Raw genomic sequence first — 19,096 nt, forward strand, 5'->3', positions numbered from 1 at the left:
AGAAGCTTAGCTTCTATATAGAAACGTATAGCTTATTAAGCTACTGAAAATTTGCACAGTTCATCGACGCAATGGTCTGGTATACTGTTCTGCATTGTCATACTTATATTGATTATAATCATTTTCAATAATTATTTTTGCGTTGTTTTTTTTTTACATTTTTCACATCAAAACAAAAAGAACTAAAATACCATTCATAATATTGCACTGAGTACAATACTAGTTATTAGTTGGTAGTTGTTCATTCCGGTCATGTCAAATATTTGGCCCAACCCATATGTGTTTACAAGGCGCCACTAAGAATCAAAAATATAACGAAACGTTAACAAAAAAACATACACCCGAACCAAAAGAAAACCTTTGTGTTTGTGCAGCATTCGTGATATCTTCATCTCAAAGTGACTTGAATGTTTTTATTTTTGTTTGAATTTACCCAAGTTAGTTGTAGTCAAAGTTTAAACCTGGCGCACCTATTATGTTCCGTCACCTGTTGCCAGGCAGAAGTCCCCCTGAAGGAATGCGCCCAGTTACAGTTATCTCCCCGTTGTGCAGTTACGACCTCGGTTCACCGGGCCTCGTCCCCCATGAGCTCAGGCAGCGGCGGCGGTGTGTGTGTGTGTGTGTGTGTGTGTGTGTGTGTGTGTGTGTGTGTCCGGGCTGGAGCGTCTCTCCTGGTCAGGAGGGAGTGGGACAGTAGAGGCCAAGGGAAAAAGATGAATCTGATCTTAAATTCAAGTGGAAAAGTTTCCAAAAATACAGAATATTTTCAACAGAATTTTGGGGGAATTTGTAGAAAATGATGCACATGTTCGATGTCGAGTATTTCCATTTCAGGAGGTATAAAAAGGATAAAAACGTGGGTTTTAATATTTCACACATATTTGATATTTGAGTAAAAATCAAAAGCTGGAACAATCTGTGAATTGAAATGAAAGCTAACAAACAATGTGTTTTCTGTATTCTGCTCTGAGAAAATCAGAGTAGAAGCGGACAAGTGATCTTACTTGTAGGAAACGAAGAATGTAAGTAAGTAGAATACAAAAAAATATTGTATGAATTACGTTAAATCCTCTAAATGACAAATATTTTTTTTAAAAATCCAAAATATTCAAAGGAAGTAGGACATTCAAAGACAAGCAGAGTGGAAAGGAAAAGTAGAAAAGAAAGTGGTTGACAGTGATAATAATAAAAAAATATATATTTGTTGCCTCACAACATTAAACAGCAGAATAGCTTTTTGTATTGAATCAAGCAATTTAACTTTTGCTGACAACTCTTTGTCTGTGATTGAATTATGCTGTCATCAAGGGCCAACTGTGCAGAACTGTAAGAGATATGTAAAAAGGAAGGACACAGCGTGTCAGGACTCCGTGTGCTTCTCGCTCCCCTCCGACTCCGACCGCTGCTCGCTCTCTCTCACGAGCACTTCACTGCTCCGTCTGATTGTGGGATTGTTCGCCACTCAGGCAGTGTGCACTCATACAGTGAAGTCAGGGATGCACACACACACACACTCACACACTCACACACACACACTCACACGCACACACACACACAGTATTCCCGACATCCACCTCCTGTGTCCCAGGCATGTCCTTATATGGTCAGAGTGATCAATACTCATGCACATGTTTCATTTGCGAGGCTTTTTTTTTTTTCTTTTTTGGGGTCGAAACATCCCGCCCTCCCCTCCCCTCCCCTCCCCTCCCCTCTCCTCCCGGAGACACAAAGCAGAGGAGGACCGGGAGCCGCTGCTCGAACTCCCCCAGCTCAATGTGTGTGTGTGTGTGTGTGTTTTTTCCCCTCCTCTCTCGCTGCAGCAGCAGCTTCCATGGAGCTATAAGCTCTCAACCTGCTCGGTAAGGATATCGTTCCCCCGGAAGCCCTTTAAACCCCCCAAAACTAAGCTACTATTCACGGCTGGATTTTCCTCTCAATCAAAGCGCTATTGCAGCTTCATAAGGGGCGGGGGGGCGTTCTGTGGAGGTGTCAGACTCATCCCTCAAAGCCGCCCTGAGGAACAGCAGTGTTTGGGTTCAGCTGATGTGGGTCTGCCCGTCTCCCCGCTCCAACAGCTTGTGCCATGCCACCTGCTGAATCCGCTGATTTTTTTGGGGGGGGGACTGCCTGCAGCAGAGACCTAACCTACATACACAACATATCCCTCTTCCTAAACTGTGCTCACACACACACACACACACACACACACGTGCGCGTAATGGCACGGCACTGCACAATGCCATTTTACTTCCCGACCAGAACAAACCAGGCAAGTTAATGCAATCCTGAAAACTGCACCTCGCACAGAAGAAGGCTCACTAAGAGGATTTATTTCTTCAAACAGAGATAGGGGCTGTTAAATAAAGTGTGTGTGTGTGTGTGTGTGTGTGTGTGTGTGTGTGTGTGTGTGTGTATGTGTGTATATTTGGCGATAGCAAATTCCCTATTTGGATTATTTTCGCCTTCTTCTCAGTGCTGCTTGATGTTGGGTTTTTTTTTTAATAGCGACATCCTCTTTCCACCCTGTTTGGTTTTTCTAATTCCCTAAAAAGCTCGAACTTGACAGCATCCTCTCCGCGGCACTAAGCACCGACTTCTGTGTGTGTGTGTGTGTGCGTGCGCGTGTGTGTGCGCCGCAAGAAGCAACAGCTCACATTTCGGGAACGCTGACGCCTGAGCTTACAGAGAGGACGACTCGTTCTAATTAAGGCAATTATCACGTCAGCCCCTTTTCACATTTGGCCACTGAACTTGGCAGAACTAATTCTGTTTCCACGGCGGGGTTAGAAGTCGGACATGTCTCTCACCAGTTGCTTTGATCACGTTTCACAGGGCATTCATTGTGAGCTCACACTCTCTTCCTTTTTTTTCTCCCTCTCTGCCCCCTCCAGAGTCTGTGAACAGGTGAGAGAGGGACACTGTCTGCCCCACTGTCCAGCGACACCATGAGCTGGAGCTTCCTCACGCGGCTGCTGGAGGAGATCCACAACCACTCCACCTTCGTGGGGAAGCTGTGGCTCACCGTGCTCATCGTCTTCCGCATCGTGCTCACCGCGGTCGGGGGCGAGTCCATCTACTACGACGAGCAGAGCAAGTTTGTCTGCAACTCGGGCCAGCCGGGCTGCGAGAACGTCTGCTACGACGCCTTCGCCCCGCTGTCGCACGTGCGTTTCTGGGTCTTCCAGATCATCCTGGTGGCGATGCCGTCTCTCATGTACATGGGCTACGCCGTCAACAAGATTGCACGATTGGACGAGGCCAAAGGAGGCGCCGGGTCCGCGGCGGTCCGCACGGGAGGAGGGGGCTACACGCACAGGAAGCCCAGGAAAATCTGCTTCGGGGCGCGGCAGCACCGGGGCATCGAGGAGGCCGAGGAGGACCAGGAGGACGACCCCATGATCTACGAGGTGCCGGAGATCGAGCCCTCGAAACGGCCGAGGGATCCGCTGCAGCCCACGCCCAGGCCCAAAATCCGGCATGACGGGCGCAAGCGCATCCAGGACGAGGGCCTGATGCGGGTCTACGTCCTGCAGCTGGTGACGCGCACGGTGCTCGAAGCGGGCTTCCTCGCGGGCCAGTACCTGCTGTACGGGTTCCGCGTGACGCCGGTGTTCGTGTGCTCGGGGAAGCCGTGTCCTCACAGCGTCGACTGCTTTGTGTCGCGGCCCACGGAGAAGACCATCTTCCTGCGCATCATGTACGGCGTCACCGTCCTCTGCCTCACGCTCGACGTCTGGGAGATGCTCCACCTCGGCATCGGCTCCATCTGCGACATTCTGCGGCAGCGGCGCTGCCCAGCTCAGGAGGACGAGTACCAGCTGGGTCTGCTGGGCCCCAGTGGCGGTGTGGAGGGCTCCGCGGGGGTGCCGGGGCCCGAGGCGGGCTCCGAGGGAGGGGTGGGCGGCGACGGGGCCGCGGACTACGTGGGTTACCCCTTCTCGTGGAACACGCCGTCGGCTCCACCCGGCTACAACATTGTGGTCAAACCGGAGCAGATGCCCTACACGGACCTGAGCAACGCCAAAATGGCGTGCAAGCAGAACCGGGCCAACATTGCCCAGGAGGAGCAGCAGCAATTTGGCAGCAACGAGGACAACTTCCCCACCGGAGGGGAGGCCCGCGTGGCCCTGAACAAAGACATGATCCAGCAGGCTCACGAGCAGCTGGAGGCGGCCATCCAGGCGTACAGTCAGCAGCACCGGGCGGAGGAGCAGCTCGGGGACAACCGGGACGACAAGCCCCAGAGCAACATCATCCAGGCCCAACCTCAGCCACAGGCCCTGCCGCAGAAGGAGCGCAAGCATAAGTTCAAGCACGGCAAGGGAGGCGGCAGCGGGGGAGGCAGCAGCAGCAACAGCAGCAGCAGCAAATCGGGAGAGGGCAAGCCCTCCGTGTGGATTTAACCCCAGTGACATGTCTGAACCTGTGTGTATATATACGTATATATAAATATATATATATTAGAAGATGGAATGATGAGCTGTTGCAATCTTTCTTGGACATGGAATCACCGCTACGCCTTAAAGAAATCCCGCAAGCTGGAGAAAACGTGTGTTTGTGTGCCGAGGTGATGTCGCAGCTGACGACGGATGTCTCGTCTCACTCGAAACGTCACGCCGACGCCAAACCTGCGTTAGTCCGTCGTTTACACGTCTCCCCCGATTCTCTGACCTCCGTCGCTCTGCCCCTCATCCATCGTCTTTTGCGGGATCTTGGGCTGAAAGTTTTCCCTCGCAAATTCAGATTGACTCCCAGATTTGGTCCGTTACAGTAGTACATCGGCGCTCCTAATTCGTAGGACGCGACAATGCGGCGAAAGACACCGACGTGACGCATCGGGCTTGTTTTAAAGGGGACGTCACTACGACGCACACGCAATAAAAGTGAAGCATATTTTCCGAGGCGGTGACTTTATTTAATGCAGAGAGAACGTCGCCTTCCTGAGGGCTGTGTCCTGTCCTGTCCTGTCCGGTCCGGTCCTGTCCGGTCCTGTCCTGTCCTGTCCGGTCCGGTCCTGTCCTGTCCTGTCCTGTCCTGTCCTGTCCTGTCCGGTCCTGTCCTGTCCTGTCCTGTCCTGTCCTGTCCTGTCCTGTCCGGTCCTGTCCGGTCCTGTCCTGTCCTGTCCTGTCCTGTCCTGTCCTGTCCGGTCCTGTCCTGTCCTGTCCGGTCCTGTCCTGTCCTGTCCTGTCCTGTCCGGTCCTGTCCTGTCCTGTCCTCTCCTGTCCTGTCCGGTCCTGTCCGGTCCGGTCCGGTCCGATGTCAGTCACCGTCCGAATTGTCTCCGGCGTCAATCACTGTTTTCTGTGACTCTGCATTTGCCAGCGTGTTTCTTCTAAACGTTCTAAACCTCTTCGACAGTTTCTCTCCCCGCGGCTATTAAATAATCAAGGCAGCTCAGCGCTTCCCCGTTGGCTGCGTCTGCCTTGTAGCTGCCTGCCCCCTGGTGGTTGTTTCCTCTACAGGGTTTTCCTATGTTACGGAGTAGAAAGAAAGAAAAAAAAAACAGTTGCTATATTAATACCCATCGAGCAAAACACTCCAAACCAGCCGTGGCGTTCTCCTGTTTGTTCTCTGTCGACGAGGCCTCCGTGTCGACGAAGTCTTCCCAGCGCTGCAACGTTTTAAAAGTGTTCAATGCACAAAAAGGCTGCAATATAATCCACCTTGTGACAGCAAAAGGGTACAAAAGCCATTTTCTGCAGTACAAGCGAGACCAAACACTGTTTGTGTGATGCAAGTGTCTGTGCCAAGGTTTGTGAAGCTGGGCTGCTGAGAAGCCCGGTGGTCCGTAGCTTTGGAAATACCGTGGCCATGCTACTCCACTCGTGGAAATATGCCTCTCTATGTGAGACCAACCCTTCTTTTCTTTTTTTGTAAAAGCCACTTGTTACTTTTTTTTGTATTACATTGTGTGTGTATTGCTTTTTTGGAAATGGGATTTGAAAATGGTTAAACTTCAAAATGGAGTTCATTTCAGTTTTTTTTTACGTTCGAGTCTGTTTCTTTTTATACGAAATGCTCCTTTTTTTCTAAGGTTTTTTTTGTAAAATAAGTTGTTTAAAAGCAAAAAAATGAAGAAGTTGTACGAATATTTATTGTCATTGTGTTATGAATTGCCTTCCAATTGTAAAAAAAAAAAAAAAAAACCAACAACATGTGAAATATGACATAGTATATTTTTATAATATGTCGGCTATACAGTGACTTAATGGGAGAGAAAAAAAAAACAAGCCAGACTTTTTTTCTTGTACGTTAAAGTGTCAGTGTTTCAATGTATGTTTTTTTTAATAAAAACGGTGTTTGTCCTTTTCCAACGTTGTCCCGAGATCTGCGGAGACAGAGCGGCTGCGGGCGAGGACACGAGGGGGCCAAAAACTATCAGCGCCGTGCCCAGCTTGGCCTCACCGACGTCGAGATGACCCACGCGTCTCTCGACGGTCAACTGGCGAAATCTGAGAAGCTGATTCATTCACATATCTCACCCGCATCAGCATCTCCTCCCGGGGAGTGGACGAGCCGAACACCGTGGCACGCGGGTTCCTCCGCAGGAACGCCACGTGTGTTCGATTGGCGGGGCCCGTCTGACGGGTGGGTTCCACCACCGGGCACCACACACGCGTCTGCTCTCGACAAGCCCGGCCAGACGCAAATCACCAGCAGCCGTTCAGTGTCAGCCACTCCCGAGAGCAGTGAGTTGACACCGGCTCCTCTCCTCCTCTGACATTGCTCGGATCCCAAATGAATGAGTGATGCCATCGGCGTCCCCCCCCCCCCCCCCCCCCCCCCAGGAGGACAGTCAGCCCTCATTAAATCCTTTTCCGCAGCGAACAAAAGTTTCTCAAACAAAACTATTCATCACTTTATGAAAAGAGAGTTGGAAACAGGGCTGCACGGACACTTCCGCCTCGCAGCAAGGAGGTTCTGGGTTCGAGTCCCGGTTCAACCGGGGCCTTTCTGTGTGGAGTTTGCATGTTCTCCCCGTGTATGCGTGGGTTCTCTCCAGGTTCTCCGTCTTCCTCCCACAGTCCAGAGACATGCAGAATGGGGTCAGGTTCATTGGAGACTCTAAATTGACCGTAGGTATGAACGAGAGAGTGAATGGTTGTTTGTCTCTGTATGTGGCCCTGTGATAGGCTGGCGACCTGTCCAGGGTGAACCCCGCCTCTCGCCCAATGTTAGATGGGATTGGCTCCAGCCCCCCCTCCTCCCTCGACCCTTAAATGGATAAAGCGGTGATGGAGTTGGAAACAAACCACATGGAGTAAATGGAGAACATGGCAGCTGGTGGTGCTTCGCTGTCGGAGCCACTAGAGGGCGACGAGGAGCGTTTTGGAAGAGGTGCTATGTGGGTTCTCCAAGACCCCCGACTGTCCTAAAGTCTGCAGTTTGGCCTTATGTCTCCAAAACTGTTGGCTCAGGCGGGGTCTTGCGTTTTTTTTGGGTGGAAAGTGAGGGATTCTGGCAGCTATCCAGGTCAAAAGAATTTACCCCGTGGCGCTATTTTACATTTGATTCACCCTGCTCTCTTCTCTGTGTTGTTGAATTGGTGGAAGGAACAGAGGAGAAGTAGGAAAGAGAAAGAGTGCTCGCACTGAAAAGAACCGGCCTTTATTAGGGGTTTATATTCTCCTCCGCATACTTTTGCTGTTCTGTGAAAATAATTTAAAAAAATAATATGTCACCAAAATGTCACTAAAGGGCTTTTGAACAAGAAAAAGGAAACACAGGACAAACAGGCTTGTCTGGTTTGGTTCTGGTAGTCTGAACAACTTTAATGCAAGTCTTGACAATAACAAATAAGGACTTTGGCCTGTTAGGAGGGGATTTCTTTCTTTCTCCTCAACACATCATAAGCATCTAATCCTTCAGGTTAGCCCCAAGTTCACAGGCAAATTCCTCTCGTTTCCGTTCGCTCCTTTTAATTCTGTGAGGATTTTATCACCGAACAAAACACAGGGAGCAAACATTTCCTTTTTTCAAGGTTGCCCCAAAAAATTAAATAATAGCTAGATAGAAGGCAATAAATTATGCATCTGAGCTCCGACACACCTCGGGGGGGAGACATGGATTCTTGGAGAGGTACAACAGGTGTGGTGTGAAATCAGCCGTGTGTTGGAACTGACGAGATCTGTCCATCGTGTCTGTGTGTGTTGTTTCCCCCCGTGTGGGATGTGATGTCACCAGTACAAACTGATCCATACATGCATTTGTGTGTGTGTTTTGTGTTTTTCTATGCCTTTTGTAAAAAAAAAAAAGGAAGAAAAAATGTACTTCCTTCAGTGCCATACTGGTATTCCCCCTCCCCTGCCCCCTTCCTTTTTTCATATTCTTTGATGGATAAATTTGATTTGCATGTGGAGAAAAAAAAATGCCTATTTTCCTACAAAAAAACAAACCAATAAATCAATCAGAAATACATATTGAATCAAGCCTCCGCGTCTTCTGTTCTGGCGCCAGGAACGAAGGAGACACGTGAGGAAATAAATAGAGATGGTGTCCCACTCGTGAAGCACAGTGACTACAGTATGGGGGGGGGGGTCTCCTGCAGCTGGATCCACAATGAGGTCACTGGCGACATGGAAGTGGAATCCCATGAGCACATTGATGAGGATGGCAGCACGTGGCAGCGGCGCTGTTGTCCAGGAAAGAATCAACCTCTCGTCCCATTCAATGGACGAACGGGGCCGGACGCACACATGACGCACACAACCCATCAATGATGAATTGGGAGGCAGGGAGAAAGAAGGGAGGAGTTTTCATCGCTTCCTCGGCCAGTTTTCGTTTAGTTTTTTTTTAGGCGTCACAGCATCATTCAGATGTTTTGCATGTCGTGTCCACGCGGTGACTGTGGCAGGAGGGGAAGGGGACGAGCGTGGTACCCTGAAGGACCACGGATGTCACAGCTGTGTGGAGCAACATGGACTATACATCTGCATATGTCTTACTTCAGGTTCCAAAAAAGAGTTATATATAAATATATATATATATATGTATATGAAGATGCGATACAAGAAGTACGATATTAAATATTGATAGTAAATAAATGCCTCAGCGAAGGCTGAGCACAAACTGTGACCCGAACCTGTACGCTTGTGAGAACAACTGCTGAACCGTAAAGACAAACCTTGGCAGGTTTTGAGAACTCGGGGCGTTCTGGTTGGAGAACAGATCCCCTCCGGCGTCTGATTCCACACAAACAATCTTCAGGATAAATCTTCATTCTCTCCACCTTCGCCGTTTTTCCCGCTCGACTCCTGCCGTGTGCCCAAACACACATTCTAAAAAAAAAAAAAGATCACAGCACGATTCTGCCACAATCGTTTCTCAAGTGTGTTAGAAGCTGCAGCTCGTACGTCAGTGTTCCACTGAGTCGATGCTCATGTCAGCGAAGACCAGCGAAGACCAGCGAAGACCAGCGAGACCCAGCGGTTGTCAGCAAATACTTTTCACCCACAGTGCTGGGGGTCAGTTAAATCTACATTTCCATGAACTCATAGAGGACACTGTACCACTGCGTTGTACCTACCACTGTCACACGAGCTCTCTCCATAGCAACCTGGTGTTTACTAGTATTATAGTTCCCCTCTCTCTCTCTCTCTCTCTCTCTCTGTGGCGTCTCTTGTGTAATCCTTGGCTCCGAGGCCTCCGTCGCTCCTCTGCGGCCTGTAGTTAAGGCGACTGGGACGTGACCCCCCCCCCCCCCCCCTTTACTTCATGTGCGTCCTTCACCAGTGTCAACAATAGCACCGGCTTTTTTTCCTATAACATTCTTGCGATAAAAAAAAAAGTGTGTGAGTATGGGAACATCTCCCCCTCGGTTCACCGAGGTTACCCGATCGTCTTCAAAGTGTTTTCCATTAAACGTTTCGCAGTTTTTTTGGCAAGACAGCCTTCATGTAACCTAGATACTTGATTTTCTCTTAAAATAACAACCCCCCCCCCCCACACACATTCAGTTTGATCTAAAAGCTCCCGTGGTTAAGTTGTATAACGGATTGGCATAAGGCACGACCACGTGGGCCGTCACAAAAAAGGATTCCCTCCAGACTCCAGCTGGAGCGTTTGTGCTAATAAATACAGTCGTACATTCACTGTGTAAAAGTCCGACGCTTGTTTGCGTGTTTGCGGCCCACCGTCCAATCGTCCACCTCGCTCCATGGCCACCGGCCAAGCAATGGATCCATCCATCCAACGGAAAAAGTGCCCGTTTTACGCGTGATTGGCAATCGTCGTGAGAAGGACGGCACTTTGCAATCCTCGCGCTGTTTGTGTCCTAAGATCCGGGAGAGACTACCCGTCGGCCGGTCGACAGTCTCCCAGGTGAAGCCTGAGCACCCCCTGGCTGTGCAGCCGCAGCAGGAGGTCGAACTCGGCCGGCATGGCGTGGAACTTCTTCTTGGTCTGCCTGTCGTCGTAGTAGTGGTTGGTGAGCGCGTGGAGGCCGTGCGGGTGATGGCCGAAGGGCCAGAAGCCGTACAGGTGCACGTTGGTGCACACCTCCAGGGCCAGGCTGGCCATGATTATGCCGGTGCTGAGGCGCACCGCCCTCAGGCCCCGCGAGCCCCAGAAGACGGCCAGGCTCTGGAGGTACTCGGGGTTGAAGAAGATGGGCCGCGCGGGGCTCCCGAAGTCCTCGATGGAGTAGGCGGCGCGCAGGGAGACGGGCGTGTTGTGGCCGTAGGAGAAGGCGGGGAGCAGCAGCAGCGAGTCGCCGTAGCTCCGCAGGCTCTCCACGAACGGACGCCGGCGCCCCATCAGGGCCCCGTACCTTTGGGAACACCACAGACGGCAAGACGTGAGGCGACGCGAGCAAGGGGAGCGTCGGCAGAGCCGGTGAGAGTGCGCGCGCGGGACTCACTTCTCGACGAGGATGCTCGGGTTCGCGGTCACGAGGTCAGTCTTGACGCCCACGTGTGTCTCGTAGCCGTTGGCCAGCGGAGGCAGGTTGCACCTGAGCGGGGCGACAGGGACGACACAGAGGGGCGACCGTTACATCGGCACATCGACAGAGATTTCGGCTTCGGCTGTGTCCGTTCAGTCGCCGGTCGCCGGTCTGTCTCACCTGATGACGAACTGGGCCGCGTCGATCATGGGCCCGCAGCTGCTGTTGGTCAGGATCCCCCCGTTCCCCACGACGGCGCACGTGTCCCATGTTTTGTTGGAGAAGGGACGCTCCTGCAATCAGAGGGGGAGAACGTTTGAGAGACGTATGTTAGGATGCCGCGTGTCAAGGACAAAGAGCGCCACGCAGGGGGAAGTCCACGACCGGATCTGTTTCCTCCTCAGTCTGCACAAAAGGGGGGGAAATCCCCCACAGGGCCCTCGTGTGCCAGCACGTGTGCGTGTTCATACAATTCTGTTGCTGGTGTTCAAGAATAAGGTTCCTTCCTTCTTTTGACCAACAAATACGGCTCGTCCGTCTTCGTCCTCTACATTTTTGCAACATTGCTGTTAGTTTACTTTCTTCTTCAGATTCAGACAAAAGAAAAGGCCTCATTTTTCAGCCTCGCTTGATCAACAGTCCGTGACAGGACGGGGCTCTTGTCAGCCTGCGATAACGGAACTTGGTCTGAAAATATGCCGGCCGCAGAGTGTGTGAAGTGCCGACATGATGATTCAGTCCCTTCACCTCAGACGTTAGACCGCAGTAGACCAGTTGGACCAGACGGGACCGGACCACAAGCGGACATTTAACAAACATGACACCCCTGAAAAACCTCCAGCTCAGTGGCGAAAAGACTCTGAGAGGTCCGCGCGGCGGTTGTGGAAATATAAAGTCATTTTATTACGGCCTGGAAACTGCAGATATTCCGTCCAGATAGTCTCTCTCCACACACTCGAGAGGAATGTGGTGTTTTGGAGTCTGGGAAACAGGATCAGGATTTCTTTCTTCCGAAGAAGTTGCGTTTGTCCCCGGGTCACGTCACCGAATGTTATTGCTGTTCATCTGATGCAACATGCTTCGACCTACTTTGCGAAAAGAGAAGATGAGTCACATTGCTGTAAGTCTGTGGTCGACGGTCACGTCCTTGTTTTCTAAGTATTTATTTTAAAATCGCTTTCACTTTACCGGATAATGACGGAAAGAAGGGAGAGTTGAGGTTCACATGCACGTGTGCTTCGACGATATGAGGCAACCAAGTGCTCGTGTGTGTGTGTGTGTGTGTGTGTGTGTGTGTGTGTGTGTGTGCGTGTGCGTGTGTTTTTTACAGATACTGGAATAATGAAATCAACGCTGAGCAGATTTCGATTAGCGGCCACTTCCCTGTTCTGTCAGAGAGTCCGACCGAACGTGTGCAAAATCAGGATCTGAGCGACATTGTCATGGTGGCCAGAAAAAAAAAGTGAATCTGCACCATCCGGGACTTTTAATGTCGTCCACTCCGACTCAGTTTTGAAAAATGATGACAGTGAACTCAACACTATCTTTAATCGTGTCTCTTGCTGTTTTTAGCCCTATATAAAACAAAATGGCATGTGGCTCAAAGTTATATTTATGCTTATCTGTGTCTTTGTTATTAAACTCTGTATTTTTATTGAAATATTTATTATTTTTGGAGTTATTTTTTATTGATGATATGACCGTAATCGACCAGCGTGTAATGCTTCAGGGTCAGTTCATATGCATTTTCTTTGTGATCGAGAAAATTGGTGGTAGAGCATTTGACTGCAGATCAAAGCGCCCCAGTTCAAATCTGAATTCCCTCCTGTTTAAAGAATATTTGTTTGATAAATCCCTCAAATTTATGACACACATACTGCAAATACGCGTTGGCAGCAAAAAGCAGAGACTGCGACAATGGGGTGCCGCGAGCCAATGACAAGTTGACACGATGATATTGAACGACGGACAAAACACACCTTTGTGAAGGTGCTGAAAATCTCCGGGGTCACCTGGAGGCTCCTCTTCTTCTCCCCGTCGTACACGAGCTTCGCGCCCACCGGGGTGTTGCCCTGGGTGACGATGGCCTTGTCCAACCCGTGGCACTTGCTCCCGAGCTGAGATCTGAGGGAACCGCGGTGAACTTTGTTAAACGACACACACACATGCACACACACGCACACGCACGCACACACACACACACACACACACACACACACACACACGAGACGCCTGGGACCGTTCACGCGTTAATTCGTGGAAAGGTTTTGACTCGTGTGAGTGGAAAGCAGAAGCTCTGTTTTTACTGCAACTCATGTGACGCGTGAAGGCGTGTTACCTTTCGACCACATGCCAAGTTCCTTTAAATCAACGTCTCCATTTCTGCTTCTCCTTTTCCTCGTCTGCACATGTTCCTCGTTTCTATAGATTTACTTTCTTAGAAGCCGAGGAGTTCAGTCGACCGCTGACCCCTGACCCCACTCGCCCTGAAGCTGAAACATTTTGAGGGATATATTTACTCACGCTTATGTTTTATTGATGCAGCGCAATCACTGGGAAACAAGCTGTTTACATGCTGACTCGTCTTCTGGGGGAAAAGAAACTGCATTTCGTAATTGCTCAACGGCGTCGCGGCTGTACAAGTGGCGCCACGACGTCGCTCTGAGATTTGCGGTGCCGGAGTTATTGTTCACGTCGGAAGACTGATAAGCTCTCATGAGCTGGCGTGATTGACAGGGTGTGGTGTTAATGAAAGGTTTCTTCGGAACAACACGTCGAGCATCACTCCGCGGCCTGACGGTCCCCGGTCCGTGAGCACGAGCGCGGAACGTCGCCTTTTTTTTCCTTCTCTTTACCTGAATTTTTGGTAGTTGTCCTCTCGCTTCTTCCACGGTTGGGAGTAGCGCTCCAGAACTTTGTTGATGATTTCCCTGTGTGACACACACACACACACACACACACACACATTTTCAAATTCGCCGTCAGACGTGTAGCCTTCGGCACGGGAAGGAAGAGGTCGCTTGACAGAGGTCGCTCTCACCCGCAGCCATTGCAAGGGTCGGAGGGCTGAGGGGCGCTCTTCTTCTGAGGGGGCGGTTTGTGAGGTTCCACATTGCTGTGGAGCAGACGAGCAGAGAAACAGGAGCGGTGAGAAACCAAAGGAAGAAATGCAATTCAGAATCACCGCACAGCAACACGCTTCCTGGTACTAATCCCAGTTCGGCCGGGGGTCTTTTTTCTGTCTCGTGTCTTTGTGTGGGGCTTTTTTTTCCCAGGGAAGTTTACACCCAGATGTAGATTTGGTTAACTGGAGAATGTAAATCCACCGATTGTGCGGGTGCATCTGTGTGTTCGGCCCTGAGATGAGCTGGACGACCTGTCCAGGGGGAACCCCCTCCGTTCCAGCACCTTACAGGCGTGGTAAGTTACATATTTCCACGCATACACACGTTTAAAGAGATTGTATTAAACACACTTTTAACGATTTCAGGCACCCGCATTCTTTTTGTTTCTTTCATCTTCGCTGCGCAGAGGTAAAAGAAAAATATGCCAAAAAAGTTGGGAGAGCATTACTGTGAAAGCGCAGGATTGATGTCAAGCTGTTGTTTTTTTCACCCTCTGAGTCGTCTGACAGGCGACAACCCCTCCTCCTGTCCCCACATGGCGTGGTAGCCGTCGCCCGGAGGCCAAGGCCCCGCTCGGCTGTCATGTGCTTGTTTGGGTTTTTTGGGCTTTTTTTTCTTCTTTTTCCTTCTTCAGCAAAAGCAAATAATCCCGCAGGTTCGCTGCAACTTCAGCGTTCAGGGATCAAATATAAAAAGCCCAGTCAGTCAGTCAGTCAGTCAGTCAGTCAGTCAGTCACTTTCGGCTTCGCGCGCCATAAATGAACAACCAGGGTTCAAACTCAAACGAGCCGGGGACCTTTGCTTCCTCTGCCGTGTCTGTGGCAGAGAACACAGAGTCCCCAAAAAATGAAGAGCCAACCTTCTCCCGTGTGTCCGTGCGCCCGGACGCACGGGAGAAGTGACATTTGGCCAAAATTCCACCGCGTGTTTTCTTTCCGACCCTCGACGCGCCCAAAGGTCAAATGCGTCTTTTTTCTCTCTTTTTCTCTCTCTTCATCTCAGTCACTCGACGCTGAAGCGACGCCTCTCCACGGCCGCTGCACGTGTGCACATGTGCAGAACACAATGACTCAAATGAGAAAAAAAAAATCCTGTTTTTCTCTTCTGGTATCTTCTATCTACATCTTTTGTTCTGCTCTCGCACCCTTGTCCCACCCGGTCTTTATCTCCCTGCACCGACAACTACTAACTACAGCACCGACAACTACAAAACCTCCCTCCGAGTGTGTGTGTGTGTGTGTGTGTGTGTGTGTGTGTGTGTCCAGGCGGCTGGCTGACACAAGGCAGTGGTTACCACACTTACTTGTCGTTGAACACGTACCAAATGAGAGTGGTCAGCAGGCTCCCGACGCACAGGAGAGTGATCATCAGAGAGACGAGTGACCTCAGGAGCTGTCCCCTCATGCCTCTCCCCTCCTGCAGTGACTTCCACCAGCGAGTCGCCCCCCCCACCCCGCCCCCTCACCTTGTGCCTTTCTGTCTGTCCCGCTGTCCCACTTTCCACCTCGAGCAACAGGAACCCGTCCGCCCGTCCCGTCGACCTTCCCCCTCTGCTCTGCTGTTTCACATTTCCTTCCCCCACCTCCTCGGCTGAACCTCACCTCACACACACACACTCCCTCCCTCTCTCTCTCTCTCTCTCTCCGGAGTGTTAATCTTTTGCCTCTGTGCCCTCTTTATATTGTAACTCACCTCTCTCTCCCTTCCTGTCTGGTTTGACTCTGACTTTGTCCCCTCCTATGCTGAGTGAGAGCACGCCTCCTCAGTTGTCAGTTTGTCTTCTCTCTCTCTCTCCCTCTCTCTCTCTCTCTCTCTCTATCTCTCTCTCGCTCTGTCTGTCTCTCTTTTTTTTTGGTCCCCTGTCCTCCTACTTTGTCTCTCCCCCTCTTCCTGTTCGAGTCGGGACGGAGCGGATCTTGTGTCGCTCCACACCCCACTCTAGTCCCCACCAAACTCCACGTCCAGTCCTACACTTTCCCAACCTTTGGAGTACCTCCTCGGCTCTCTCCGCCCCCCCCTCCACACAGACCTCAGAGCCTCAGCCTTGCCTCTCTCTGCTTTCCCTTCCCTCCCCCAGGCATCCTCCCCCCCCCCCCCCCTTTAAGCCCCTCTCCCCCTTTGCACAGAGAGCAGGCAGTAACATGAGTGCCCGGTACTGAATTAGCCCACAGTTTGCTTCTTGACTAATGTGTGTGTGTGTGTGTGTGTGTGTGTCAGGAAACATGTTGAAGAACAGACGAGGGGGTGACTATTAATATCCCCCCCCCCCCCAAACTCTTACTTACACACACACACTTATTTTATTCCAGTGTCCAACATTTAGAGCCGTATTGACTTGAAAAATGTTTCCGTTTACAGAGTGGAAGGGGGGGGGGCAAGTAAAGGGAAGTCGCCACTCTGCTGAGTTGGTAGGATGTTTCCAACATGGCAGCACTGTTGCCTGGATCAACAGGAGAACTAACTAAAAAAAACAAAAAACATATATATATATATATATATATATATATATATATATATATATATATATATATATATATATATATATATATATATAAAGATGGAACGGAGAGACAAATTCCAAGGAGGCCGGAGACGGCGAGGGACGAGAAGCAGAGAGGGTGGGGGGGTGGGGGGGCGGAGAGCCGATGAAGCAATGGAGCTCATAACTCATCCGCTTGTTGGGCTCTGAGGATTCTCCGTGTCGAGAAGCCGTGCGGCCGGAGCGTAATCAAGACTTGGACGTGGACCTCGGAGGAGAATGGTGGGAAATGTGTCGAGCATATGGGATGCATTTGGACGATCAACACCCACGCAAAAAGATGACCACGCCCAGTTGTCTCCCCCCGCCCCCGATTTAAGTTGTCCTGTGGGAAACTCCAGGCCGAGCGCCCTCGCGATAGAGTAAGAACGCAGAGTAACGGCACGCCGCTGAGCCGTCTGGGCTTCTGTGTCCAGGTCGCGACCTCGAGAAAGAGTTTGATCTTTCAGTCGTCTTCATCCATGAGGCCCGGATGGGGGTCTCTGGAGGGGGGAACAAAGGACACAAACGTCCTTCCTCACCACACCAGCATTTTATGAATGCATCCTGATCTGAGGAGAGATGCCAAACTCACTGCTGAGAGCAATGCCTCAGGGAGGACAACACACACACACACACACACACACACACACACACACACAGTTTCCCCAACCTTTCCTGAATCATGAGACATGGACAGGAATGTGAAGAGAAATGTGGAGGGGGGGATGAATGACTTTCTGCAGCGATCACTACAAGTGGCCGCTGCCCCAGAAGAACCGGGGTGATCCTGCAGAAGAGGAACATCAGCAGCAAACACCGGGGTTCGCCTGGAGGCCTGTCAACTTGGATTTCCCCTCATTGTGCTGGAGGCCCCCGCCCCCTCATTTTAAGCAAATGAGCGATTTTTTTGCCACGATGGCATTCAGGAGATTTCTCCGCATTGTGCAACGCTCGTCTTTTAATTTCCCGGGGAATCATCGTGTCGCTCGATGATTGACTGTCCAATTAGTGGCTTCAACTTTTGCTGTGATTGAGAAGGGGTCCACCCAAATGTTGACAAACCATATATGTCTTTGGCGACGTTCTGCAATCTTCATAGTCTCGGCATGCGACCCGCAAAAAAATGGGACACTCCCAAAATATGAGTGTTTGCGTGTTGTCCCATATTTTTCATAGCCGACCACTGATAAACATGCTCATGGTTTGTGTGTGTGTGTGTGTGTGTGTGTGTGTCGACGGGAACACGGCATGCTCCGGGGGGGGGGGGGTGGCAGGCCCCTAAAGCAGTGGGTGACTCTCTGCATGGGGGAACAAAGTCCTTCCCCCAGAGAGAGCGAGAGAAGCCCCATGTGACACTATCACAAGTCAGACCGAAAGACAAAGGTCCCATTGTCATCCGCACAGAAGCCTTATGAATCTGTCCTCCCCCTCTTCTACCTTGGTGCCTTCCGCAGTGAGGAGGAGGCCGCCGCCGCCGCAGTCGTCGCAAAGCAACACTGACGAGAGGAAGAGAGAGACAGGATGTGGACCAGGCATGCCAGCGTTTCTTGCTCAGTAAAGTTTGAGCGTTGGGTGTCTCCCCCCCCCCCCCCCCCTGAAGTGGCCTGAGCTGCGTGCCTTCTGAACAACGCGATGTTAGGACAAGAATTGACAGGTTATGCGTTAGACAAAGGAGAAGGGACTCTTCCTTTCATGAGCAACTCTGTTTTGTTTTTTTACCGAATAAACAAGCAGCATGACTCAGACCCGTCGCCCAGGTAACAGTTGATGACCTCGCGGGAAATCACAGAGGCCAAAGGTGTCGACACCCGTCGTCTGTCTGGCACCGCGTGAACCACTCACTTTACTCTTTGCTCAGTGTGTGGCTGTCTGTGAACAACGAGCCGCGGAAACCAAGTGACGAGGGGATGCAGAGTGTAAGTGTTGAGGGGGCCAAGGAGTTAAAAAAGAATTGAGGGTGTAGGAAACCAGATGACCACGCAGTTTTCTGCTTTTTTTAAAAAAATTTTTTTAAAAGACTTGCAATTTTTCTGCTCTTTTTTCCACGATAACCAAAGAATCAAGAATCTTAATTTTTTTTTTAAACAGCATAAACATGTTCATTATTTCCTATTGCCACACCCTCACCACACAGGATACAACTAAAATAAACACAGTGGGGTTTTGTTTTTGTAGAAAGTACCAAAGAATAGACTATAGTGAGACATTAAAATGGCATAAAATTCAATTCGAAATCATCTAAATTACAAATTACTTATGATGCATTAAGGACCACATTGAGCGCCATCTGTGTTTATACCACATTACACGTTCTGTGCACAGCAGCTGCATATAGGACTATAAAACAAAATGCAAAAGCTGCACAAAAATATATATCCAGAATGTCTGGCATTTCCAGGTTCACGTCACAATGCATACACAGCCCAAGCTGTTCAGTATCAGTAGATGTTTTTGTTTTTACCTTTTTCCAATTTTTGCTTTCGTGTTGAATATTTTCCACGTCTTCAGGATTCTAAAAAAATCATCAAACTTCACCTAGAACTGAAATCATGAGCCGAGAACATCGAC

At 50.3% G+C, this 19,096-nt stretch overlaps 2 protein-coding genes across 6 annotated transcripts in view; one reads left to right on the forward strand and one right to left on the reverse strand.

The window, feature by feature from the left end:
• The window catches only part of gjc1 (gap junction protein gamma 1), a 37,152-nt gene extending 32,083 nt beyond the window's left edge, over nucleotides 1–5,069 (forward strand). For all 4 annotated transcript variants that reach the window (XM_035614193.2, XM_035614192.2, XM_035614189.2 and 1 more), the window contains one exon: nucleotides 2,892–5,069. In XM_035614193.2, coding sequence (XP_035470086.2) covers nucleotides 2,946–4,403 — 1,458 coding nt within the window. In that variant the 5' untranslated portion in view covers nucleotides 2,892–2,945 and the 3' untranslated portion in view covers nucleotides 4,404–5,069. The remainder of the gene's footprint in view (nucleotides 1–2,891) is intronic.
• A 2,674-nt stretch (nucleotides 5,070–7,743) lies between these two features.
• Nucleotides 7,744–15,462, reverse strand: st8sia6 (ST8 alpha-N-acetyl-neuraminide alpha-2,8-sialyltransferase 6). 2 transcript variants are annotated; one of them, XM_035614198.2, is made up of 7 exons: nucleotides 15,329–15,462; nucleotides 13,923–13,997; nucleotides 13,738–13,812; nucleotides 12,862–13,006; nucleotides 11,063–11,175; nucleotides 10,859–10,951; nucleotides 7,744–10,768 (listed from the first exon to the last, which is right to left on the reverse strand). In XM_035614198.2, the coding sequence occupies exons 1-7, from the start codon at nucleotides 15,409–15,411 to the stop codon at nucleotides 10,291–10,293; spliced, it is 1,062 nt and encodes a 353-aa protein (XP_035470091.1). In that variant the 5' UTR covers nucleotides 15,412–15,462; the 3' UTR covers nucleotides 7,744–10,290. The 2 variants fall into 2 exon arrangements, with proteins under 2 accessions (XP_035470091.1, XP_035470090.1); XM_035614197.2 differs by having other exon boundaries at nucleotides 15,311–15,461.
• Nucleotides 15,463–19,096: the final 3,634 nt, after the last annotated feature.

This window comes from Scophthalmus maximus, chromosome 17 (assembly GCF_022379125.1).
Source record: "Scophthalmus maximus strain ysfricsl-2021 chromosome 17, ASM2237912v1, whole genome shotgun sequence".
Taxonomy (NCBI): Eukaryota; Metazoa; Chordata; class Actinopteri; order Pleuronectiformes; family Scophthalmidae; genus Scophthalmus; species Scophthalmus maximus.